General features: G+C 35.4%; 1 protein-coding gene across 1 annotated transcript; it reads left to right on the forward strand.

Annotated features, from left to right (window-relative positions):
- The first annotated feature begins 516 nt into the window (after positions 1-516).
- On the forward strand, positions 517-17,947 carry LOC110460653. The gene is made up of 14 exons (XM_021513688.1): positions 517-675; positions 2,354-2,436; positions 3,339-3,435; positions 4,112-4,206; positions 4,973-5,084; positions 6,533-9,684; positions 9,928-10,007; positions 11,017-11,853; positions 13,815-13,984; positions 14,485-14,734; positions 15,575-15,679; positions 16,474-16,716; positions 16,984-17,016; positions 17,561-17,947. Exons 1-14 carry the CDS (start codon positions 661-663, stop codon positions 17,755-17,757), a joined length of 5,469 nt encoding a protein of 1,822 aa, XP_021369363.1. The 5' UTR covers positions 517-660; the 3' UTR covers positions 17,758-17,947.
- The last annotated feature ends 6,907 nt before the right edge of the window (positions 17,948-24,854 follow it).

Raw genomic sequence — 24,854 nt, forward strand, 5'->3', positions numbered from 1 at the left:
TACGTATTACATTACCTCATCTGATTTGTTGTTATTATTACGTATTACATTACCTCATCTGATTTGTTGTTATTATTACGTATTACATTACCTCATCTGATTTGTTGTTATTATTACGTATTACATTACCTCATCTGATTTTTTGTTATTATTACGTATTACGTTACCTCATCTGATTTGTTGTTATTATTACGTATTACATTACCTCATCTGATTTCTGATATGTTTGTATATAGCTTGACATGGAGCCTTGTCATGTGAAGGGTTTTCAACAATCATATAATCAGTATTTACTTGTTATCTGTATATGCCATTTAATATATAATTGTATCTGTAGTATATTATGTGTCATCAGATACAAAAAGCACGAACGACTGTGGTTCGGGTACTACGTACAATGCTTAGAAAGGTCGACTGAAGTGATGTTAGTCATTTCATGTTTTTGTTTGCGTAAAGCGTTGTATATTTATTTAAAAGATATATACTTTTTTAGAGATGCTATGTACAGGCGAGATTAAGGAGAAACAAAATGTGTCCTACTCGAGAAAGGGAGCTGAGTTATCAGACACAACTTCAAGCATCATTAGCAATGAACAGACAAATATCACAACAAAATCTACTGCAAATGTCTTGACGAGTCCCACATCTCGGGGGAGGAGAATGAGCAAATCAATAGTGAGTAATTTATAGTGTACTATTATAAAACATCGAGTCTCCCTCACGCGATCCATTTTCCCTCGGAACCCCTCACACATTATCGGACGAGTTGTCTTTCTTTGTTGGACTCTCTAACGTCCGATGTGTTCCGGACGACACCATCAACAATGGCTGCGAATGAGAGATTCCACCTTCCAAAAGCTGAAGATTTTAAAGGACTGTTATTGTTGTTTAATTTGATATAAAATCAAAACACTGACAGTGATAGGTATTTGTAGCATATATATGCTACCAGACCTAATGAATTAAGGCCGAACAAGACAGTCAGAGTGACATCACAAGAGCTCGTTACATTGCCTAATGTTGATGTATTTATAACAAAGACTCAAAAGATGGAATTTTGGAATAATAAAACAGTTATTGCCCTGGTGCAAGGGAGACCTAAAGACTTGTTCCCCTCGACAAATCATGTTTCCCTTGGGCTTCGCCCTCGGGAAACATGATTTATCTCGGGGAAAACCACTCTTCAGTTCTCACTCACACCAGGGCAATAAGTGTATAATGTCACCTCTATTAACGACATCAGAACCAGGGAATCTTCGACGGTTGAGCGACGTTGTTTGTGATGTGTAAGAGCGGTTCATGTTCCTCTCGTCAGCAAATGCTCCCTCGGGAACAAACCGAGACTTGCGATGGACTCGTGAGACCTTTACATGGTTTGATTAAGGAAGTGACACCAACTGCTAAAAAAGAACGATGTGCGGTTCAGAACTGAATCTCGAAATACAAGTAATACGACAGTAAGATTGCCTGGAGTGACCGATAGAAGAGTTTCCCCGTCATGAAACCCTTTCCCTCAAAGAATAACACAATACCAAGAATGTGTCGAATTTTTACTCAAGCATACGAACAATTCTCGTTAACACGTCAATAGACACATTTTCGTCAATCTGACATTTAAAACATGAACCGAGAATCGTCAATAAACAATACTCGTTTCCCATGGGGCAAGTAGAGTCGATTAGGTGAATGTGTACGCTGCCATTGCAGTTAACATTGGCGTGGACTGGGTATTAGCTGTGGCCCTAAATGTTCATATTGAAGTTACAAATGTAAATTAAACTCTCGCAACCAGCGACAAAGTAATGTTATGTGGTAAATTGAAATTACAATTTAAAAACAATAACTTACGTTTATGGACACATGTTAACCATCGGGTGCCTTTGTCTTGACCTGCCGTCTGTGTCGTAGTTTGAAAAGTGCAACGGAAGTTCGAGAAATGTCGACGTCGCGACGTAACGCATGCATGTCAGTTTTTGGGGACGTTTCACTAACCTTTCTTTGGTTCTAAGACACCAGACCTTAACTAGCTGTAGATGATTCATGAATCCAAAATTCTTACTACCTGAAAAGGCCACCAACATATAATTCCGAAGTATTCTTAAAGTGCATACATACAGCCATTTCGATTTAAACAATGATGAAAGGTGATACAGATCTGTCAAACGACGCAGACATGACGATAATTTGGTAAAAAAAAAGGTAAAGTTAACTTTTTTTCTGTCATACCTTGATTATCCTCTCCAAAACCTCATCTTTAACGGTGAAAAGATACGTATAATAGTATCAAATACTAAATCACCAAACTCATATTTTATCATATGTGAACTAAAATAGCATTTGTGTCTATTTACAGGTACAATCAACAATACTAACTATGTTGTGTTTATTCACCAATTGGACGAATAGCACGGAAAGACACGATAAAGAAAATTCAAGGTATGTTTCAAAGTAAACAAAAAATAAGATTCTGAAATTCTGATGTTAGTGTTCGTTTTTTCTGTTAACTGATTGGCAAATTTCTTTTTCTGGAATATTACATTGCATAAAATATGATAAGTATCTTAACTTTTCCATCTCAAAATATTGATTTTAAAATTTCATTAAACAGGAACAAACTTATATAAAATTTGGTCACTTTTATTATTAAGCTTATGGCCGAAAGTTCAAAGCTACAAGGAAAAATGCTGAAGGTATATTGTTATCCAGACTTCTTAAGATATTTCAGTTTTTCTAGAGAAAATAAAATGTTTTAACTACATGACTCACACGCGCCTTTCTTTTGAAAATGTCACCACTTCATAATATTGTAACGTCATTACTTTGTAAAGCGTTAATATTATTGAAACAATAGGATCGCGTCATTAGTTTTGTATACTTCACGGTGAGGTGCATTGGGTTCACCGATGCAACTGAACGTACAGCCAAATGTAGAAGAAACTTTTATCAATCACTCCTGTGTGAAGAAGACATCTAAAGCCAATGAAAATTTCAGAAGAATTCACCGAGTAAATGATACCGAAAATCTTAACGCGAGGGTTTGACTTTATATATTTCTCTAATAGTACTTGTATGCTTTTTTCATTCAAACCCGGGGGAAATTCAGCATAAACAAAGCCAGGAGCCAAAACGTACTTATTCCTTGCAAACACCATTATAGATATATGCGTTCATATTACAACCTAAACATGAATATCCTATCCGGACTTGAGTATGTCTGAAAGTGAAAACAAAACTTCACTTCAATTCATCATATAGGTATAACTTTGTACAAGTTATATATGATAAAAACGTACAAGCATTTCTAGATGGAGGTAAACATTTGTATATTATTTTTTCAGTGGTGCTGTTGGAGACCATCACTATTCGCGGGTTCTTGATTTGTTGATCTGTTTGATTTTAACAATTCGTGTATTGCAGCTTAGACATGAATCAACGGTAAGCTGTTTAAAGATGTTTCTTATCTTGTTTTGCTGGGGACAGCAGCGTTGGGTCCGATTTGGGGGGGATAAAGTAAAACTTTAAATATTGTCTCCTTAGTAAGAACAAAGGATTTTTAACCATGTTTGATTTAGAGTATTCGTAGGTCAAGGGTTTTGATGTTCTATACACAGAAGTCATACCTCGCCCAATGACTGAATTTATTTTTCAAAACAGCTGCAGTGGTTTAAAAAATCAATTTTTATTTCTTTTTGCAACAGTTTTAAACAAGTTATATGAATCACTCTTATTGGCCGGATAGTACCACGCAGGGGGTTTGAATGTGGGAGGAAACCGATTCAGAAAGCCCTAGTGGTCGGGCAGGTTACCTCATACCTTTTCACATTCAGTCGCGTGAAAGGCAAGTGCACTATCCACAGCGCAACACGGCCATCTAGTGGGTTATAATTATAGTTGATTTGAAATATCATTAGAGCTAAGTAATCGGGGATATATTTAACTCCTTTGTCCGCTTACCTTGATCCTGTTCTCCGAAACCGCGACCTCAATGGTCAAAAGACGTAGCGAAATAAAATAAATAATGTTTAATAAATAAAGATAGCTTAGCCTATATTAGGAATGAATATAAAATTATGTATGTGTAAACTAAACAAGCAACTTTTACGTTTTACAGGTACACGAGCAATCAAAAATACCGGCTGTGTTTGTGTTATTCTTAATAATCCAGTGGACTTATGGCGCCATAAAACATCATAGAAAACGTTCCAGGTATGTTTCAAAGTAATAAGTAAATCAAAACACTTTTGTTTTAAATATTTTTGCTTTTCCTAATTGCCGCATTGCAAATCTCTTCATTTGGAATACCCCATTGCATTACACAATACGTTTTTTTGCAACAATACTAGCAACACCTAAACGAAATATTAATATTGTTTGTTAAGCAATATGCAACTGGAAGGAAAAACAAACAAAAGAGTAAAAAGTTCCCTTATCATTTCGGAGTACAATTCCGTTTTCTTCGGGGAAAGATGATCTTGTGTTAACTTGTTTAGGAAATAAATTCTCTCCAGCGTCTTTATTGTGAAAATTCACCATTTCATATTTAGATTATTACTATATAAAGCGCAACCTTTATCAAACTGTGGAGAAAGTGTATTAAGATTGTCAGGAGGCTTAGTCGAGTGCTAAACGTAAAAAAAACCTCGTCCCGCGGCGGGTTCAACGTGATATATATAGCTCCACTTATTGCATTCCTTCTATTGATGTTTGGTGTTTGTTTTTATTCAACAAGGGCGACAATCAGCATAACTAAAGCGGAGAGCCGAAACCGACGATGCCAAATAATTGAAAAGATATATCGGAAACAAAAAATAAACTTTTGCGTTCAAATTTTAACACACCATTCAATACTTTCTATATATCGTATATGTATATTTTAGGATGTCTGAAAATTGATTTTCATCGTATTTTGTTTCCACTGTGCTCAAGTTAGATTTTATAAGAGCGTCTACACATTGTGTGTTTCTTTTTTCAGATGTGCTGTTAAGGACCAACACATTACAAGAGCTTTGGTTTTGGTTGTGGGGGTCTCTTTGGGTTTATTTGTTTTATTTGTACTTGTAAAACATGTTAGAGATCATTTTACGGTAAGCTATTCAGAATTTCTCAGTTTTGGAGAAAAAAGGAAAACCTTTAAAATGTGTCTCCCTTTGACAAAGGAATCATATACAAGTGTACATGTTTGATCTTAATCAACCGTGTTAAAGACATACAATCAGGTGTACCTCACCTCCTGGGGGCAAATAACTAACACATATTAGATTTTATAAAACAGCTTTGCTGGGATGCAAATATATCAGGTTTACAATATCACTAGATCAAGATGGTCATATTTTGAATAAAATTTAGTTCGTATGAAAATAGGGTAGAGAGTATTTAATTCTCAATTGAAAGGATCTTGGTTTGTCTCGATCAGAGGACAAAACATATACATTTAACCTTCGCCACTTAAGTGAAAGCTCAACACGAAAAATAAAAGCAAGGTACATATATTTCCACAAATACATTAAAAACGAAAAATTAGTTACAAAGGAGAGAAAATCAATGGATTACAAGTGTTGCAATGATTGCAGATGATTAATTTTGGTTGCATTATTGTTCCAAAGTAGAGGTCACAAAGACAATACCAATTTCTGCAGTGGGTCTCCACATAGTTTGCCCCGTAAGATTATCTCTCTTCACGTCCAGACAATTGAATCATAACCATGCTTCTATGAGTAAACCAAATGTACAGACACACGATTAGGAATTTTCATAACATATCAATAGTTGCTGAGTAATGACAAGACGAACACAATCGTGCAACAACGGTTTACCCAGTGATCAGCCTCATTCCTTGTGACTTAGTTTCTGAGTCATACCAGACGGCTTACATTTATTGCATATATTAAAAATAAAGCATGTTCCACATTTGGAGGTGGTTAGGGATCAATATTCATTGGCAAAACAGCTTTAATTCCACCAATATTTCTGTGTACTTAACTAGACATGGTACATATACTTATAAAAGATGGATGGAAGCATATATTTCTCTGCCATTATGAAACTTTGGTGGTTTTTTGTGTGTTTTTGTTTTAAATTCCATGTCGTTTTCCATTGAAATCTCTTCTTCACTCATTCCTAGATCTGTGATCCTTATCGGCCCTTTTAACTAATAAGTCCTTGTTGAACAATGATAAATACTTTCTTTGTTAGTTTGATACCAGTAGCAATACACTTGATATGTTACAGGAGCCTATCGAAAACTAAGTAGGGAGAATGGTATTATTGTGGTTTTGGTTTTGTTGAAAGATGCATCATAAAAATCAGCTCATTATACAAAAGATGTGATTCTTTAAACCTAAGTGCTATAATTTAACACACGGTTTGCTTCTGTTGAAAAGATGTGTTTTATTTCAAATGCTTAAATGACAAGCTCACCATCTGTTCATTTTGCAGTGGCAAATTCTAAAGCATATTTTCATTTATATGCTATCAGCTTAAAGCAACAAACATATTAACATTTTATAGATTCTATTATTCATTTTGATTTCAGAGTGGAACCCTTGATGCTCGCGAATCCAATGGATCACATGTTATTCAAACAATTAAAAATGATGAATTTCTTGAAGGGAAGTCACCATCTTTGACTATTCCTGTAGAGGAATCGCTTCTTGAAGAGATCTATCCCGAAATCGCTGAAACTTTTCCTATAGGAAAATCAGAAGAAACAATTGAAAATTCTCTCATTGGAGAATCAAGAGCTAAACGTCTTTCTTCTGGAGAAACACCAAATGAAGCTTTGAATGTGGGAGAATCAACTCTAGGGCCAAAAACTCAATACACAAGAGAATCAATTTCAAAAATTAAAACTATTCACAAGGAAGACTCGGTATCCGATACTAGACATACAGAAAAAAGTATCGTAACAAATGAAATAAGACATGCAGAAAAACACGCAATAAAGTATACTAGACATAAAAAAGAAAAGCTTGAAACAACGGACACGGATTATGCTGAAAATTATCAATGGTCTTATTTCGGACAAACAGGACATGAAGAACTTAACTTTACAACTGGTATTATTGCTGAAGACGTCAACGAAACAAGTCTTGCAAGACATAAAGAAGAAACGCTGCGAGGAAGGGACACTGGATATACAGGAGACTCCTATTTGACAAATCACACGAAACCAACTGAAGACTTTCCCGAAAGAAATGAAACTGGATATACAGGATTTGTAATTGATAATCAAGAAAAATGCAAGGAAAACTCAGACAAAAGAAATGCTGATAAATCCAATGCAACAGGCGACAAAAATGGAGTTAAACAGCGAAGAACAACTGATATAGGAACAGCTGACGACAAAAATACAGTAAAACAAAACGGAACTACTGAAGACGAAAATAAAATTAAACCTCACGGAACTACTGACGACGAAAATACAGTAAAACATCCTGGAATTACTGATGTCGGAGCTAATGAGAACTGCAACGAAAAAAAACATTCTGGAGAAACAGATAAATGTCATGGTGCATCTGCTGCTTGGACTACAGCAAAATGTCACAGAGCAGCTGACAACGGAAACACAGTAAAGCAAGACGGAACAACTGAAGACGAAAATAACATAAAACCTTCCGGAACTACTGACGTGAAAGATAACGAAAACTGCAACGAAAAAACTCATTCTGGAGAAACAGAAAATTGTAACGGTGCAACAGCTTCTTGGAATACAGAAAAATGCCACCGAACAGCTGACAACGAAATAACAATAAAATGTCAAGGAGCAATTGACTCCGGAAACATATTAAACTGTCACGGAGCACATGACACTGGAAACACAGAAAAATGTCAAGAAAAAGAAGACACGGAAAGTACAGTAAAATGTAACGGTACTGCTGACACCGGAAATGTAGAATCATTTTATGGAACAGCTGATTATGGAGAAAATGAGGAAATCAACAGAAGTGCAACTGGAAAACACTACAGAACTATTGAAGATGAACATGCTGGAGCATGCTTCAGAACAACTAACACTGAACATTCAGAGAAATCCTACAAACCAGCGGACACTAGACTGATAGAAGAACCTCTCAGAATAACGGACAGTGGACGTAAAGAAAAAGAAAGTGTATTTGATGTACAAACACAAACAGAGGTACATCTCCGTGGAACTGCTAAAGAAACTACACTAACAAACGACAAATGTGGAACATCAGAAACTGGAACTAGAGACGAAATCCACGAACAAAAAGAATCCAGTGGAATAATTTTAAATGAGACTGCAAGAGAACTCGACACAAGTATTGAAACTGAGCATAGACGGGAACCTCGTGACCATTCTTCATATGATGCCAATAAAACGAACGATATCGAAGGATTATGCAAAGAAGCAGATAACATTAATTTCAACAGGAAATCAAGTGAAGGCATATACGACCGTGGACTAGGGTCGAAAGATATAAAAGGGATTCCTGCATCCACAAGTAACACAACTAGTAACTCTGATATCCAACCTTTTATTGGAGCATGTCCGTTTCACGATAGTATTGGAATGGATGCAAATATGGCAATTGTCCATCAAAACATCACAGAGGAGGTATCAGTTATCAACACAATATCAGCAAGCATCTCAAGTGCCGACAATCAAAACGAAAATACCACTGATTGTTACGACGATTCGAAAGAAGAAACAATGGTGAAAACAGTCTTTGTCAACTCCACGAACGAATTTGATTATCTTGACAATAGCTTACTTTACAACGAGCCTGATGAATCCGACGAAGAAAGCTTAGATGAATCTGTAACAGAGATCAATGAATGCTGCACTTCTGAAACCATTGGTATCTCTGACAGTTTTAGCAGCTCATCAATCACCACATCAGATGAAATACCAGACAAGATATGCCAAGGACAACATTCTGGTGAAGATAGGATGATAGAAATGAGCGAATACGTTTCCTGTTTTTTCGAATCAGAAGAGGACGAAAAACATCCTGCTAAAACACTTGATACCATTTCAAACTATTGCAATTCGCAGGAATCACATAATATCAATGGACAAGGAAACGATGCTATCCCAATGCATAGTTATGACGTTAGCAAGGAACTGGGAATCCGTGTCAGATCTACTACCAATTTGAGCCTTCCCTTAAACAGGAAAAAGACAGTAATCCCGACTTTTTATGAAAGAAATGTTCTGATTACCTCCTTTGTGAGAAATCATTTCATCAGACACAACCAATTCTCAATCCGAAGGTTACGAGCTGCAACATTCATCACGCAGGATTTATCGAGCTTGTGGAATATTGTGATGCCGTTTCATCAGCCTGACAGAAACGAAGATCAGACGTTTAATCGTTCACCAAATGTCGAAACAGACAATTATGAAGATCGGAACGCAGGAGCAATAGAATATTCTGATGCAGGTCGTAGATCACATGACAGCGAAATCACAAGCGATGCATTCTACACAATATGTATGAGTTCTGTTACCGAGTCTATGCGCTTTGAATGGGGGAGGTTTAAGTCGTTCTGGTCATTCCCCATGGACTGTCCTGCATTGCCCACTTTATTGGCCAAATATGGATTCTACTACACTGGCAACAGAGATGAAGTTGTTTGTTTTAGCTGCAATGTTTCCCATTCCAACTGGAACAGGGGAGATTCTGTGTACGCAGTGCATTACCAGATGTCAAGTCGATGTCGGTAAGTTAATCAATAGACATATTTGCATGCATTTGTTGTGCAAAAAAGTAAAACTGAGTAAGAAGAAGGAGGACAGCATTTTATGAGGATGAGAATGGGGCTTAATGCAAAATTATGCAATAACAGACAAATAGAACAATGAAAGAACTTTAAGACGTTAAGTTATCATTATTATCTACTTAAACTATGATAATCGTGAGTGATGAACATGATATCTTGTTTAATAAGACGTCTTATTTTCAGCTTCATGAACGGAGAGGACGTAGGAAATGTACCTATTCATGGACCCCTGTCCTGTCTGAGCCGCAGAGCAGGTGGAAGAGGTGAATAAATATTTGCTTGTCACGTTACATGTCCTGTTTATATTTAAAGTCTATAGCCCTCTAACAATTGTCAAACTGTTTTTATCCTATGATTTACTGAAACCATTTGTTGAACCATTAATGTCCACTAAACCTGTGTTATTATGCTATTTGGAAATGATTCAGCTGTATTGCTGGTGATTTAATTATTCCGACCTCAGTTGACTTTTCTCATTTCTTATATGTGTACCCCATGCAAATATAAAATAGCTTTCCGTAGTCCCGTGAATGGATATTGCTTTTGCAAATATTTATTTTGATTATAATCAAAACCTTACGATATACAAAATAATAGAGTTCTTATTTTAGTATCGCTGTATAAACAGGTACATTTATTTAAAGAGTGTGCTAAATTTAGGTAACCAGCTCTTCACAATCCTACATAATAGGACATTACACCTGTGCTTTATTCGTTGCACTGGTTACCTGTACGATGCAGGTCGCAGTACAAAATTCTGGTGAACACATACAAGGCACTGAATGGAACAGCTCCTCAGTACCTACAGGTGATTGTTACCCTGTATCAGCCGTCCCGATCACTGCTGTCGGAGTCAGAATCTTTGTTGTGTGTCTCAAAATCTCGTACTGTGACCTACGGAAACAGATGCTTTAGGAGGGTTTCGGCTACGTTGTGGAATAGCTTACCATCTGCTATTAGAAAGTCAAATACCCTGGCCAAGTTCAAGAGGGAAATCAAAACTCACCTCCTCACGTCTGCATTTTAGAATCTTTGCAAAGACGTCATGTCAATACCACCCTTTTATTTGTTCAATTATGTGCACATTGCTTGCTTAAATGTATAAAAGTGATTGTAAGCCTTTGTTTTTTGTTTTCACAATTATAACCATTACTATAATCCATATGCTGTAAAGCGCTTTAGAGTAATTTTACAAATTACATAGGGCGCTATATAAATGTTGTATATTAGTATTATATAATGAGCTAACATATAAACCAATACTTTTAATAGATGGTGCTTTGGTAGGAAGCGCAGCGGAAATTGAAATGAGATCGAAGCTTTCAACACCAGAGACCGTTACATCGTTATTTATCGGACAAGATCCAGCAAACCAGGTGATAGCCCCACAAAGAGAACAGCCATTACCGTTAGTGCAAATGAATCAAACTGAAAACAATGATAGATCGCAAGTCGGCAATCATCCAATGGAAACGAGAAACAGCGCGGAATGTGGTGGGGGATCCAACTTTTCTCTTACAGGATTTCAGGCAGAGGCACCATCCGGCGGTGCTTCCGTCTCCCGAGCAGCAGCAGTGTCTCAAGAAAGTACAATGACAATGTCGAGACCAAGTCAGACCCCATCAGCCTCGCAACCACCTTGTCTACAAACGCATGCATCCACAACCTCCCATACCGCCTTGGGACCTCATACAGCTACTTCTAATACCGCTACTCCGGCAGCCAACCGATTACTGACTGGCCCTAACGCCTCACCAACATCTAACCAAGTAGTCACTGCTCCTACTGGTAACCAAGCACTGACTGATCAAACCTGTAATCAGCCGCAGTCAATGAATCAGCAGCATCCAACAACATTTGCTCAGCGTCAGCAGCAACGTCTAGAACAACAAGATCAACGCGAACAGCAGCAACCAGAACAAGGGCAAGCCGGTCCGGCGATAGCGAACGGTGCTGCAAGAAACCTTAACAATCTGGTAGTTACTACAGCTAAGCCCCGATATCCTAACTACGCAGTTCTGGCGGTAAGGTCAGGTACCTTCAATGGATTTCCGAACCATTTGGATCAGACACCCTTACAGATGGCCAGGGCGGGATTCTTTTATGCAGGTTTGTAAAATCATTTTAAAGCTTGATTTTTGTTAGAAAATGTTAATAGCAAAATTGTAAAATGGTTAATCCTACGTTAAAGCAAATTGTGATTTGCAATTTGTTATGTAATTTACAAAATGTGTACTGAGCAATTGATTAATTACTGCAGATAGAGCGGACGCATATTACTTAAAGGTCGTACAAAAGGGTATATTATATTTAGAGATAACACCAGGTTGAAATTAAATGTGAAGGTATATCATTTGCCAATCTGTATGGGAGGATTCACTTGAAATATTTTTACGTAGCTGCTGCCTATGCTTCGTTGTTGAAACCATTGTTTTTCCCGTCAGTAGAAAGGGTTATACTGATGTTATTCAAACAGGTTTGATATGAGCTCTCTACATGTAATAGCGGATGTCACTGCACTCCGTCCCTCAGTCTGTCAGTGTGTCACTGTCCGCGACATATGTTATGAACCCCATCACCTACAAGTATCAAATTTTACATGTCAGAACGTATTGGGATTACAGAGTGTCACGTGCTTTAGTTATACTGGGATTACAGAATGTCGCGTGCTTTAGTTATTTCTTGTTCTCTACCAATAAATGGCCCTTTGTTCATGATCACTTCGATCAGACAATACATGGTGTAATCTGGTTTCTACCACAATACGCTGTGTTATTCCACTCTCAGATCATTGTATAAACAAGCAAACTGTTAAATAAATATGAGTTATATGACCTTCGAGGGTTTTGATTGGTCGAGAAGATGAACTTTGACCGGGAAGACTTTTTCCACGTGCTTTTTGCCACCCCTGCTGTTTTGTTTACGTCGTTGGTTGTCAACATCCGACAAATGTTGGTGATTTTGTGAGGTTATGCGGAACCCTGTGTTATTAAGGCAATATTAAAAGATGATACTTAAAGATTTGATCGCTAGTTTCAGGCAAAATTGCTACAGACACTCGATATCGTTTCGACGTCACACCGTCGCGTGTCCAGGTCGTGAAACCAAAACAAGATCTGTCACAGTGTCGGGAAATATTTCGTTCTCCCAACGTCCCGTTATCGCTATTTAGACGGTCTGACTATGGCTGAACTTTCACTATAAACGTCAACCATAGAACCGTCACGAAGAAACGTAGGCCTATGGTTTTGGATATTGACAGCGATAAGTTCGTCTACAACGGTGAGTTACGGTGAGTTCATCACTTGGCGGGAGGCAGACTTAGTACGATATGCTTACGCGCATATATTCCGTGGTTAATTTATATAAATTAATGCAATACTGCTACTCTCAATATCTAAAGTCGTTCATCTATTTTATTTTTTCATGAAGTTGTTGCCGAAACATTAATTTTGACAATAATTAAATTTGTAAAAACAAAAGTAATTTTTGAATAGTGGCTTTTTACATATGGGTCATATCACTACGCCAGTCTTGTCAACAAACACATGTGTGTATGTTATTTCCGCCTGATCATGAGATTGTGGTAGAAACAGATTACACGACTCGTGGTTGTTGAGTATGGTATTTATTTCACTCTCGTTAGTTAGTTTTCAAAAGTTACAGAAAGATACTCGCTAAAGCTCGTGTTTTTTTGTAACTTTTGAAAATTAACTAACTCGAGTGAAATAAATACCATATTCAACAACCACTCGTTGTGTAACCTCTATGACTACAACTGATTAATTTGCACATATTTACCTCTTAAGATGGCGGACAGTTGCCTTTTGAAACTATGTCCAGCGTGCTACTGTAAACTGAGTCATGACCATTTTGTCACTTTGAAAAACAAAAAAATCCGAGGCATATTTTATAAAGTTTAACAGTTACAATTACCCAGTTTTGTATGTAAGAACGCCTTGCGATTTTGCATTGTTACACACTAAACTCTGACCTTATATAGAGTTGTATTTATCTATACACACAAAATGATACATGTACAATACCACCACTATGTTTCGCTATTTCAGGATATGGAGATTATGTCAGATGCTTCTTCTGTGGAGGCGGACTTAGGAATTGGGAGGCTGGTGATGACCCCTGGGTGGAGCATGCCCGCTGGTTTCCTCGCTGTACTCACGTCAAACAAAACAGAGGTCAAACTTTCATCAACCTGGTACTTCAGAGGCAAAGAGAACTGGTGAGATACTAATTGTACAATGCTTATTTCACTATACCATTGCCACTTGTTCTGTATTGAAATGAGATATTCCTCATGTGAATACATGTTTGACTGTGTAGATAGGCAAGCGCAAGCTGAGCAAAATCTTGCCAGGCCATCGATTTCAGCATTTGTTTTACTTTTCAATTAGATTAATTTATTTTCCAGAATTCATTGAATTATTTTAGCAAGTTGTTGAGGAAATATCAGAATCAAGGTGTATGGAGCATTCTGTACAAATAAATGTTCCAAACCATTAAGATTTATTTCACTTTGATACAATGACATGGTTTGTGATATTATCTTACTTGATGTAGATGTATAGTTTGTTTCATTGTTGCTATATGAACACGAGTGATGTTCTCCATTTATTTTTCAAGACATCTCAATATTTTGAAGAAACCATATTCTTAATAAATATGCATGGTATCAAATTGATATACGTCGAGCATGTACTATTATTGCTTTTCCTGATTTAGACATTGCCAAATGAATACATAAACACAACAAGAGAGGCATCAAGCATAGATTCCAATGCGAACTCTCAGGACCAGACGGCCAGGATACAGGCCAACACTGATAAACAATCTAGTGCTAGTAACGCACAGATCAGGTCCAATACACAGACTGGTACAAGCACCAATACACTAGCGAACACACAAAACAGCACAGCCTCCGTATCTAGTCCGCCAGCACGAAAGGCGGATCAGGTGGTTACACAAACGGCTGGTAAGCTATTGTTATAGTATTTACTCCTGTCCTGTTTTCATGGAAAATCATCATACAAAGCTATAATGATACTGCATGCTTTGAACGGTCGTGATTGCAATTATTGAATAAATTCATTTAAATTTAAAGTATTTATAAAATTGATACGATTGTGTCGCAGCTATGAAATTCATGCATGTGCTATAGCTATAAAGATATATGTTTTAAAGATTCTCATGAACCCAATTATTTCTATTATTGAATCCCAATACAAAATTTCGAGTTTCGAAAGTGCCCTTTCCTCTTCGTATTTAAGGTTTTCTAAATAAGTAAAATGACATGGTTTCTGCACCACCAAAAACATTAATATAACATTTTGTTGGTATGTGTTGAACTTTGTATTATGTTAGTATTTCAAATTTTTATGGTACATGAGAAACCCACACATCTTCATTTCAACTTGATTTCTATTTTCGCAACTGCCTTTAAAGGTGTCATCTTAATTTTAGTGAGAGTCTGAACTGCAGCCTTTTTTCATATTATGCATGCATTTATAAACTCTTGCATGTAATTGTTAACGCCATTTGCAAACCTTAAATATTTAGCTGTACTGAAGTGAAAAACATAATTTTTGGAAACAGTTTTGCTGATGAATTTTATCCTAGGAAGTCTATTCATGAATAACATTTCTAAGTGAAAAGCAATTTTAAAAGCAATTTATCCCAAAATTGATACTTATACGTCGACATGTAAGTTATCGTGATTTTTTAATTGATCAAAGAAAACATCTGACATCCTATTGAAATCATTGCTGATATTTGTGTATACTGAATACTATAGCTGTGTTTCCGTGCATTCTAGCCTCTGCAGATGAAATGAATTCCCCTGCTGTTCTCAGTGTCAAAAATATGGGCTACGGCGACCGGATTATCCAAACTGCCATCCAACATCTACGGAACACTCATGGTAAATATGTCTTAATGCATTCCCAGGTTTTGTTTAAGCATGGCAGTACATATTCTGGCAACGCTGTTATCCCACTGTTAATTTGTTGACTGTGGATCATTCAATAGTTGCAAAGTCAATGTCAGCGTAAAAAAATGTTTTGCTAACAGTTGATTCTGACCAACCAACTCAAGTGCCAAGTAAGAGGATACTTGTTCAATAAAAACGTTGTTTTTCATTCTTTGTTTTATTAAATACACCATGCATATTCAGTATTGACAAAACGGATGTTTTTAACATTTGACATGTAATTTTTTTCCTTAAGAGACCCTTGTCTTCAAGATAGATAAATAAGATATACTTTCTTTTGAACAACGAAGAGATCTTATTGATACCTTTGACATTGTGAATGCAATGACATGACCTTTTTTTCATTCAAATCAAAACTAAACATGTATCACTAATGATTTCATTATAACGACAATTTAATTGAATTTGATGTAGTATGTATGATATCATTACATCTTTAAAAATCTTTTGAACAACGAAGAGATCTTATTGATACCTTTGACATTGTGAATGCAATGACATGACCTTTTTTTCATTCAAATCAAAACTAAACATGTATCACTAATGATTTCATTATAACGACAATTTAATTGAATTTGATGTAGTATGTATGATATCATTTCATCTTTAAAAATCTATCGTAACTAGTTTCGATATCTGAACAGTGTCAGTAAATCTGTTTTGCAATTATATTTTACCGATCATATTGAAAACAATATTGACTATTATCATTTCTCTTGTAAAAGTTCCAGTAGAATTAACTGCATTTGCGCTGTTGGAAATAATATTCGGGTTTGAGGACATACCTCCCGAGACCCCTGACCAGACACAAACGAGTTCTCACAATGCCGAAGGACTGAAGACAGAAGAAGGAGGCTCCTTCGTGCTCAAGAGAGAAACCAACAATGCAGAAAACAAGATAGAAGAACCACAGGCAGCAGCAACAGCATCAGCGTCTCAACACCTTATCCCTAGAAACAAACTAAGAGGTACATTCTCATGCTTGTAAGCTATATGTTAGGTAAATAATGTGTGAAGAAAATGTTCAGTACCTCGATTAGCTACCGTATTTCTCCAACTTTGATAAAGTTTACATACATGGAAAATATTTGTATATGGCGTTATAGAGGTGCTAATTTACGAAAGCACCTTCTTTGCGATGACCACCACAAAGGACACTTGACTAGAGTCTTAATATGACAATTGGATTATTTACTTTTTTAAAGTGGTTTTTTTTTTTTTTTTTTTTTTTTTAGGAGACAAGCCAGCTCATTCATACACGGAAGAAGGTAATACTCATACTTATATGATAACAATCCTCTCATAATACCCCACTTTCGTGCTTTCTGTTCGGTTGGCTAATTTGATATTTCTCTAGTATGTCATTCGAACATTTTATAAAACATATTCCTGCCGTATGATAACGAACCTGGTGAAGCAGTGAGCATCCATTTTGAGCGTCCATTTGTGTTCATGATTTGCCGTTTAATATAACTGCAATGTTTGACCAAGTTTTTAAAATGTCTTGTTATGGTGATAATAACAGGTATGAAGCCACAAATGACATGTATAATGGACGTTAGTTTCTCGAATGATAAACTGCCACTTGTCTCTTATGATGTGATAATACTGCATACAATAATCGGAATAATAGCAGTACTCATAACAAAACGTATTATGAGTTATCAGCTAATAACGTTTGACACTATTTTAGGTCAATGGTAAGACTGCATTTTATTGAGATTATGGTATCAACGTACTGATTCATGTACGGATCATATTAGATGCAGTAACATCTTCCTGATGAGTCGAATTTTATTTTATTTTCGTCAGAACTGAAGTCCATCCAGGAGGAAAACAGTCAACTCAAGGAACAGATGAAATGTAAGATATGCATGGATAACTTTGTTTGTATATCATTTCTTCCGTGTGGTCATCTTTGTTGCTGCGCTGAATGTGCCCCTGCAATGGTCAAATGTCCAATATGCCGACAGATAGTACGGGGCTCCGTAAAAACCTATTTAACGTAAAACGTGAGGATATTGTATATACCTATCACTGTTAAAATGCGTGAAACAAACAAACATTTACTTTGAAAACGTGGACAAATGCTTTGTGATATTACAAAACACCTGTATGGTCAGACTGTAACAGTATTGTTGTCGATTTTGATTCGGATGTAGGCTTCACAGTGTTGATAGATATGCCAATGCTGTAGATTATATAGTTCTGTGTTAGAATATGTATAAATATTTATAACGACTTCCCTGAGATAATTTGACCTAAAAACGTGTTTGGTGAGGTTAACCGGATTTTGATGTTTAGTTTTTGTCATTTGTCCATTGCTTTTAAGTTCATTTAAGACAAGTACTTTTGTTCATCAGCTGCACGTTAACTGTGAGTTTTACAAATGTATATACATATAACGCCCATCAACATTTAACATTACAATTGGGAAGAGGCGAGGCTATCACGCTTTTGCTTTTGTATTCGTCGACTCCAAAGAAAATGACAAAGATTAAGTATCCAAATCTGACCTCACACTTGTTTTCGATAAATGGGATGAATATTGAAACAAGATGTTCAGAATATAAATAACATCGCAGGCTAAATATGCATCCCCCTGCCTTCTGCTGACGTCCGATTATCTCAGACTATCACCCATGTTCTCATTATCATTTGCATTCTTATAATGGACTTTGTTAATATGTGACGTTAGTTGTACATATATATATTGAATAAAAAGCCTGCACGCTTACATTGCAATGATGGTTTGTATATAGCAAAGATTTTGTGTTTATAACTTTGTACAACATTGGTATATCGGTCATTTCCCAAAACATTTTCCATGGCACTGGCATTTTATTAAAGCGGTATGATATATCAACCCATTTTATTATTTCCAAAGTACATATTTGTAAGCTAAGCTGTCAATCACTCGTTTTATCGTGGTGTTACATAGAGTAAATAGATATTTAACATAATCATCAATGTTAAATTATTAGTTGTTACTTGATAGAATTAATTTTTTTATTTTATTTTTTTGCACAATGAATATATTTTGTAACACATGTCTTTGAATGAATAGTACGGTGTATGTAAGTCATGTGTAGATAGGGTTACTGCGAGATCATGCTGGTTCACTGATTGGTTTTGATGAAATATGAAATTATCACCTTTATGTGTCCAATAAAGCATACCATTATGTAATACATTAGTAAAAAAGAATCATAAAAAAATTATATGATATAATTATGTTTATGATACATTGCTTTTTGAACTCAAACAATTGATGAACATTGAACTGTGAGAGTTTTACACTAATGATTGCTGGAAGCATATGTTTACAAAAGGCGTAGACTTTGCATTAACATATAGCATATTCATTGAAATGGCAAAGAGAAAACGCCCAAATTATGCTCATACCTGATGTTGTAAATAGAAATTTTGTATATATGTATCAATGACGAATAGCAAAGGCAATGGCCACTATCAAAACTGTGTTTGTTTTAACAAAGATATATTTAAGATGTAGATATCACAAGCGAAATTAATATTTCTGTTTTACTTGAACATGTAGATATATGTTAACTATTCATTTTTGAGAGCGTTGTACATATATATGTACATGTAACATGCCTGAATTAACAAATGTTATCTATTTCAACAGATATATAGTAAGATGATGTGTTTAGTTGAAACATCTTGGGATCCAACAAATCGGTTGGATTAGACCATGTGTCCGAATACCCGGGTTTAATTTGGTAGAGTCACAAGAAATGTGATAATTAATTTATGTCAGCTATTACAGGATGTCAGAGTATTCAGAGTTTCACTATATAGATAATGAATCAGATAAGTCGGTATACACTGTGAGTGTATTATAAAGATCAATTTGCACGTCTGATTTTGTATACATACGATAGCTATCAACAGACTAAAACTGTTGATAATTGAACCAAAAAAGGCACATCGTTGAGGATGGAAATGTTTATGTTTGTTATCATGTGACGCTTTCCGATGATATTTGATAGAGTTTATAGTGATGTAAAGAATAATGGACCTGACAACGCTTGTGTCAGTACGTCAACATGTTTTGGTAAGTCACTATGAGTGTCAGGTGTTTACACGTTACTAGTCCGACCACGACGAGCTGTCGTGTTGACCTTTAATTGATATATTGATTACAATCGTCTCGATACAGACAGTGGTATGCAGCAGTTATAATAACTAGAGTAGTTGTCATTGTTGAGGATGAGGTTAATATAAACAAGTGGTGGATGTGGGTTTAGAATCTTTTAACGGTTTTATTGTTTTTGTGTTTTTGTATATGGAATTGTTGGCTGTGTTTTAATTAATGTGGGGGCGGGGTCTTTGTTTTGTAATCATTTTGTTTAAATATTCGCACACTGTTCAATTATCTTTATCATCCTCGCTGGCTTTATCTCTCACATTGCTATGGGTGTTATCTTCGAATTTCATCCTGCAGATTTATCATTATATTGTCCATTTCCCTGTCGATGATTGCATCCTTTCTTCCGTTGTCGTTTTCAAGTTCCACTTCGTGCTAAACTGTGTTCTGCCACCTGTTACGGTGCTCGCAGGTGAAAATGAATCGACACATCACCGATTCAGACGTAAAACCTACTCGTCCATACTCTCCAAATCTTTGAAAATATTTCGATAAAACTATTGAAGTTTAACACGTGTGCGAAACAGGACCCATACACCTTTTGTTCTCATTAATTTAATGCTTTCAAAATTGTAAATATTTATTGTATGGTAATTGACAACATTGCTGTTTTGTACTAAAATTTCAACAATTTTTGCTACTGATATAATCATTGCCTTAAAAAACTTTAATGACTATATGTATATCACAGAATTTGTGTTACAAATGAAGATGTGATTTACATATAGTCGAGATCTGAAGCTGTCGGTCAACAAATTGAAAACCGTTGATATGGTCGTGTATGATTTCTTATGTGAATATCAAATCTGTTGCGTGCATGCTTCTTTAAATTAAATAGAAAATCCCATTTTAGAACTCGCATATTACTCAATATATTTCTCAAATGCAATAGCACTGTTGCCTAAATCACCTAAATGCACAGGGGTGAAGGTATTGAATGGTACTTCTGATTTTCCAGATTGTTGTTCTTGATGATAAATTGTGCTGCCTTTGTAATATTATATATGTTTATCCTGTCAAAACAAAATAATGTAACCGTTGTTTTGATAATCAGGGTGGAGATTGGTCGTTAGATACCCACAGACTGTATTTCTATAAATATTAATATATCAATTGAATGCGAGTCATGAAATTAGCATTGTTTTTTTTATAGAAGGTGTAGATAATGCTGCAGACGAATGCATCTGCATTGTTAAACGATTACGTACGGCTAGCGATACTTCATTATTCTTGAAATCGTGCGCAGCAGTATTACATCATCAATAGCATATTCATTTGACGTTTTGATATCGCTCCTCCAATCCAGGCTGCGAATTGAAGACGAAAAATAACAAAAGAAAACGTCAAATTTTGCACTAACGTTTTGATTGTAATAGTTCTTTAGGTGTATGATAACATTTCGGTGTTTTATTTTATTTATATGGCCTGATGATCCCCAAGATAGGCGAAAGCACTAGCGAGATTAAGTCTTCGGTGTTTTGTTATATCTGTTTATTTATACAGATACAACCTGTTTCTCGAAGTTATTTTTTCAGGTTTTTTTGTATTAATTCACTTTACCTCACGTAACTAGCCTTCGGCTACAAACTTACCGAGGGGATATGTAATTACAACAGCATATATTTCATATAATTGACTACTGTATTTTTGTTTATATATTTTTTATTGTGATATTGTTTCATGGTGACTGTTTAAATTATCTCTGTTACATGTTGTGATATGTAAATGTTCATGTTCGTGTCTTGATGAAGGGGCGGATCGCCCTGAAAAGGTGACACTTTTCTTTGTCTGCACTGTCGTGATAACGTCTTTACGCATCCAACCAACATTTGTTTGTTCGGATCCAGTGCCAATTTTAGATAATACTGTCGTTTTACTTATGGGTCCTATAATATATGCATACATAAAAAATGACCAGAGTTTCTTGGTATCTTCCTAGCTCTTTCAACGTTTTAGAGGTTGCATCAGAGGAACTGCTAATTTATGTTATCAGGACAACACAACACAGACCTATATAAGATATATATATATACAAATGTATATATATATATATGTTGATAACTTTCCTGTGACATGTGAACGGAGAATTTAAAAGAAATTGGGAATATGAAGACGACGAGTTAAAAACGGAATCAGCCTTTTAAGTATACCATGTGTGTTTGTCTGATGTATACAGTTCCCTAAAACAATTGAGTGTTTCCGAAAAAAATCTAACAATTGTTATTCACTGTTTGCTATAAAAAAAGTGTTGCACATGTGCTTTATTTGTATCGATGCAATTACTGGTTTGATATATATCTGCTTAGCATTAACAAGTTAAATCTTCATGTTCATATCAATTAAAGTTGCTGCGTATAATGTGTAAAATATATCGCTTAAACATTTCATCGATAATGCCTCCTAAAACGATAACAGTTGTGTCGTACTTGTGAATAATACTAAAACATACCAATTTGTGATTTTTTAAATTTATAAAACAATTTTACAGACATTCTTATGTCAACTACAGAGAAGGTACATGTACTACTTACTTGTTACTGGGAAAGTAATAACGAAATTCAATCGCTCTTTCAGGTGTTGACACCAAATGTCAGATATATTAGAAATAGGTTACCACTTTAATTTGTATTTCTAAACCTCAGCCGTATTAATACATGTTTTATTATAGTACTACACTGTATCTCACTTGTATTTAATAAGGTTAAATCGTGCACGATTATCGATAACAAATCCCTATAGACAAAGGCTGCACATACACTGGTATGGTAATGTCGATGTCTGAATCAAACGCATTACAGTGATAATTTAGTATATAACGTATAGATTACGTCGCACGGTTGAATACATATTTAGTATACGTTCCAATTCATATTAATATTTAAATGATCACTTTATGTAAATATTTGAGTTTGTCTTCAATTAACGTTGTAAGGGTCAATTTGTAGAGATTGTTTCAAACGAACTCTCAGAATTTCTCCGCAAGTTAACCCCAAAGTTGCTTAATGTTATACATATATTGCTCTTCGAGCGATCAAATCAATGCAACAAGTTTGAACTTAAAAAAAAATCAATTTCCATTCGAAGGATATTGACATGAATGTATATCTAATGTTCCAAACTTCGAACATGGATTTAACTAGGAATTCAATTTTACTTGTAAGGCAACACCAGAACTGGCATACCACGCTCAGGATTATAATTGTAATGTAATCATAGTAGCTACTTGTGTAGTGCGAAAATATAAAGTATATTATATTATATTGTAGTAATGAGATAACATTACGTATTAAAGTTAGAGTTTAGAAAGCACAAGAGCTGCTCCTGGTATACGATGTATTAATGAGCTGTTCTTGGAAATTCATATTAATGTTTACATATATATGTTCCTATTTATAAAAAGAATCGTAATATGTATCTATTCTGTAAAACAATGAACTAAGTGAATCATGTATTTGAATTTAACATTGATATCGGCGCGATACGTTCCGAAACAGTGAACACAGCATCCGGATAACAAAATGACTCTTTTAATAGAGAAAAAACGACCAGAAGTACGTCGCTGCCGTTGGAGGAACCAACGATAAAAAAAAAACTAAGAACAAAACACCCGATAAACCCCTTGACCAAAAACAAAGGCGAAATTACACAAATAAAAAAAGAGTTAAATATTATGATTACTTCCATCATGTTAATACTATGTAATATTGTCGATAATGCGTTAGTTTTAATTTTAATAATATTTATAATGATATTGCTGTACATTCTTGCACGCATGAAAGTAAAATGAAATTGCTATAGGCGTCTCTGGATTAACCTATACAGCCAATAACATTTGCCGAAAACTATTCCCAAAAATCTTCATCTCTATATTTATCATTTTTCTACCGCTTTTAACTTTTAGATATTTAGAAAATCTTGACTTCCAATATTTATGTGCTGCGATAATTCCTTTCCAGTTTCTATCGCCTGTAGCTTCAAGTGGTGTCTTCTACGCTTTTTATTTTTTTTGCGATTTTATTTATTTGTTGTCGATTTGTTCACCTAGATTTTTTGTAAGTTGTAACCAACACATTGGCTTGTTCCTAACAGTAGAGCTATGCTCATTCTCTACACCTACCATCAATATAAAGTTTGCGGTAAAATGTGTTATATAAAACTTTTACCATATTCACTGTTTGAATTAATGCATGCTATTCTTTTGAATAATTGAAATATTATCTCTCAGATCTTGTTTCGTCACTGGACGTCATGTTTTTATTTGGCAAGCCATATAAATATAGAAATATAACATGTTGCAACGTCGTACTGTTTAGTAAGGAATCTAAATAAATAGTCAAAGTTAAAGAAGGAGATAACGAGTTAGAATGATAGGAGGAAGCTTTATTTTCAGATCGTACCACTAAGATGACGGAATGTGTATGTCAGACATTGGATTTTATTTTCCACAAATTTTAAAATGTATGTACCTTTTCAGAATTTCATTGTAAGCTTTCATGAACTTGTATTTGATTTGCTTGTGAAATAAAGTATAACACAATAGTACTCTGCTCGGTCGTTTTTCCCTAAAAAACAAAACAGAAGCACCTCAGATGCTCTTTAGGTAAGAATTTTACATTGGTTTTGTAATGAAATGCTGCTGTTGGCCAAATGTCACAGCTAATAATTAGATTACAAAGAATATACCCTTTATGGAAAGTTATAAAAACATAACAAGTACGTTTTTCTCAAGCCAAGTTTATCAGCGAGGCCCCCCAGTACGTCAACAGCAAGAGGATTAATTTGAATTGAAAGCAAGCATCTGCAGAATCCATATAAGCTACTGTATCTTACTTCCTTCTTGATACTTCCCTATACTCACGAGTCGCAGGAAAGATTAAAAAGGCAGAACGAGGACCGAAACGAACCCCATTTGAAATGCAACTTGTCAATCGTTAA

This window comes from Mizuhopecten yessoensis, unplaced genomic scaffold (genome assembly GCF_002113885.1).
Source record: "Mizuhopecten yessoensis strain PY_sf001 unplaced genomic scaffold, ASM211388v2 scaffold10447, whole genome shotgun sequence".
Classification (NCBI taxonomy): Eukaryota; Metazoa; Mollusca; class Bivalvia; order Pectinida; family Pectinidae; genus Mizuhopecten; species Mizuhopecten yessoensis.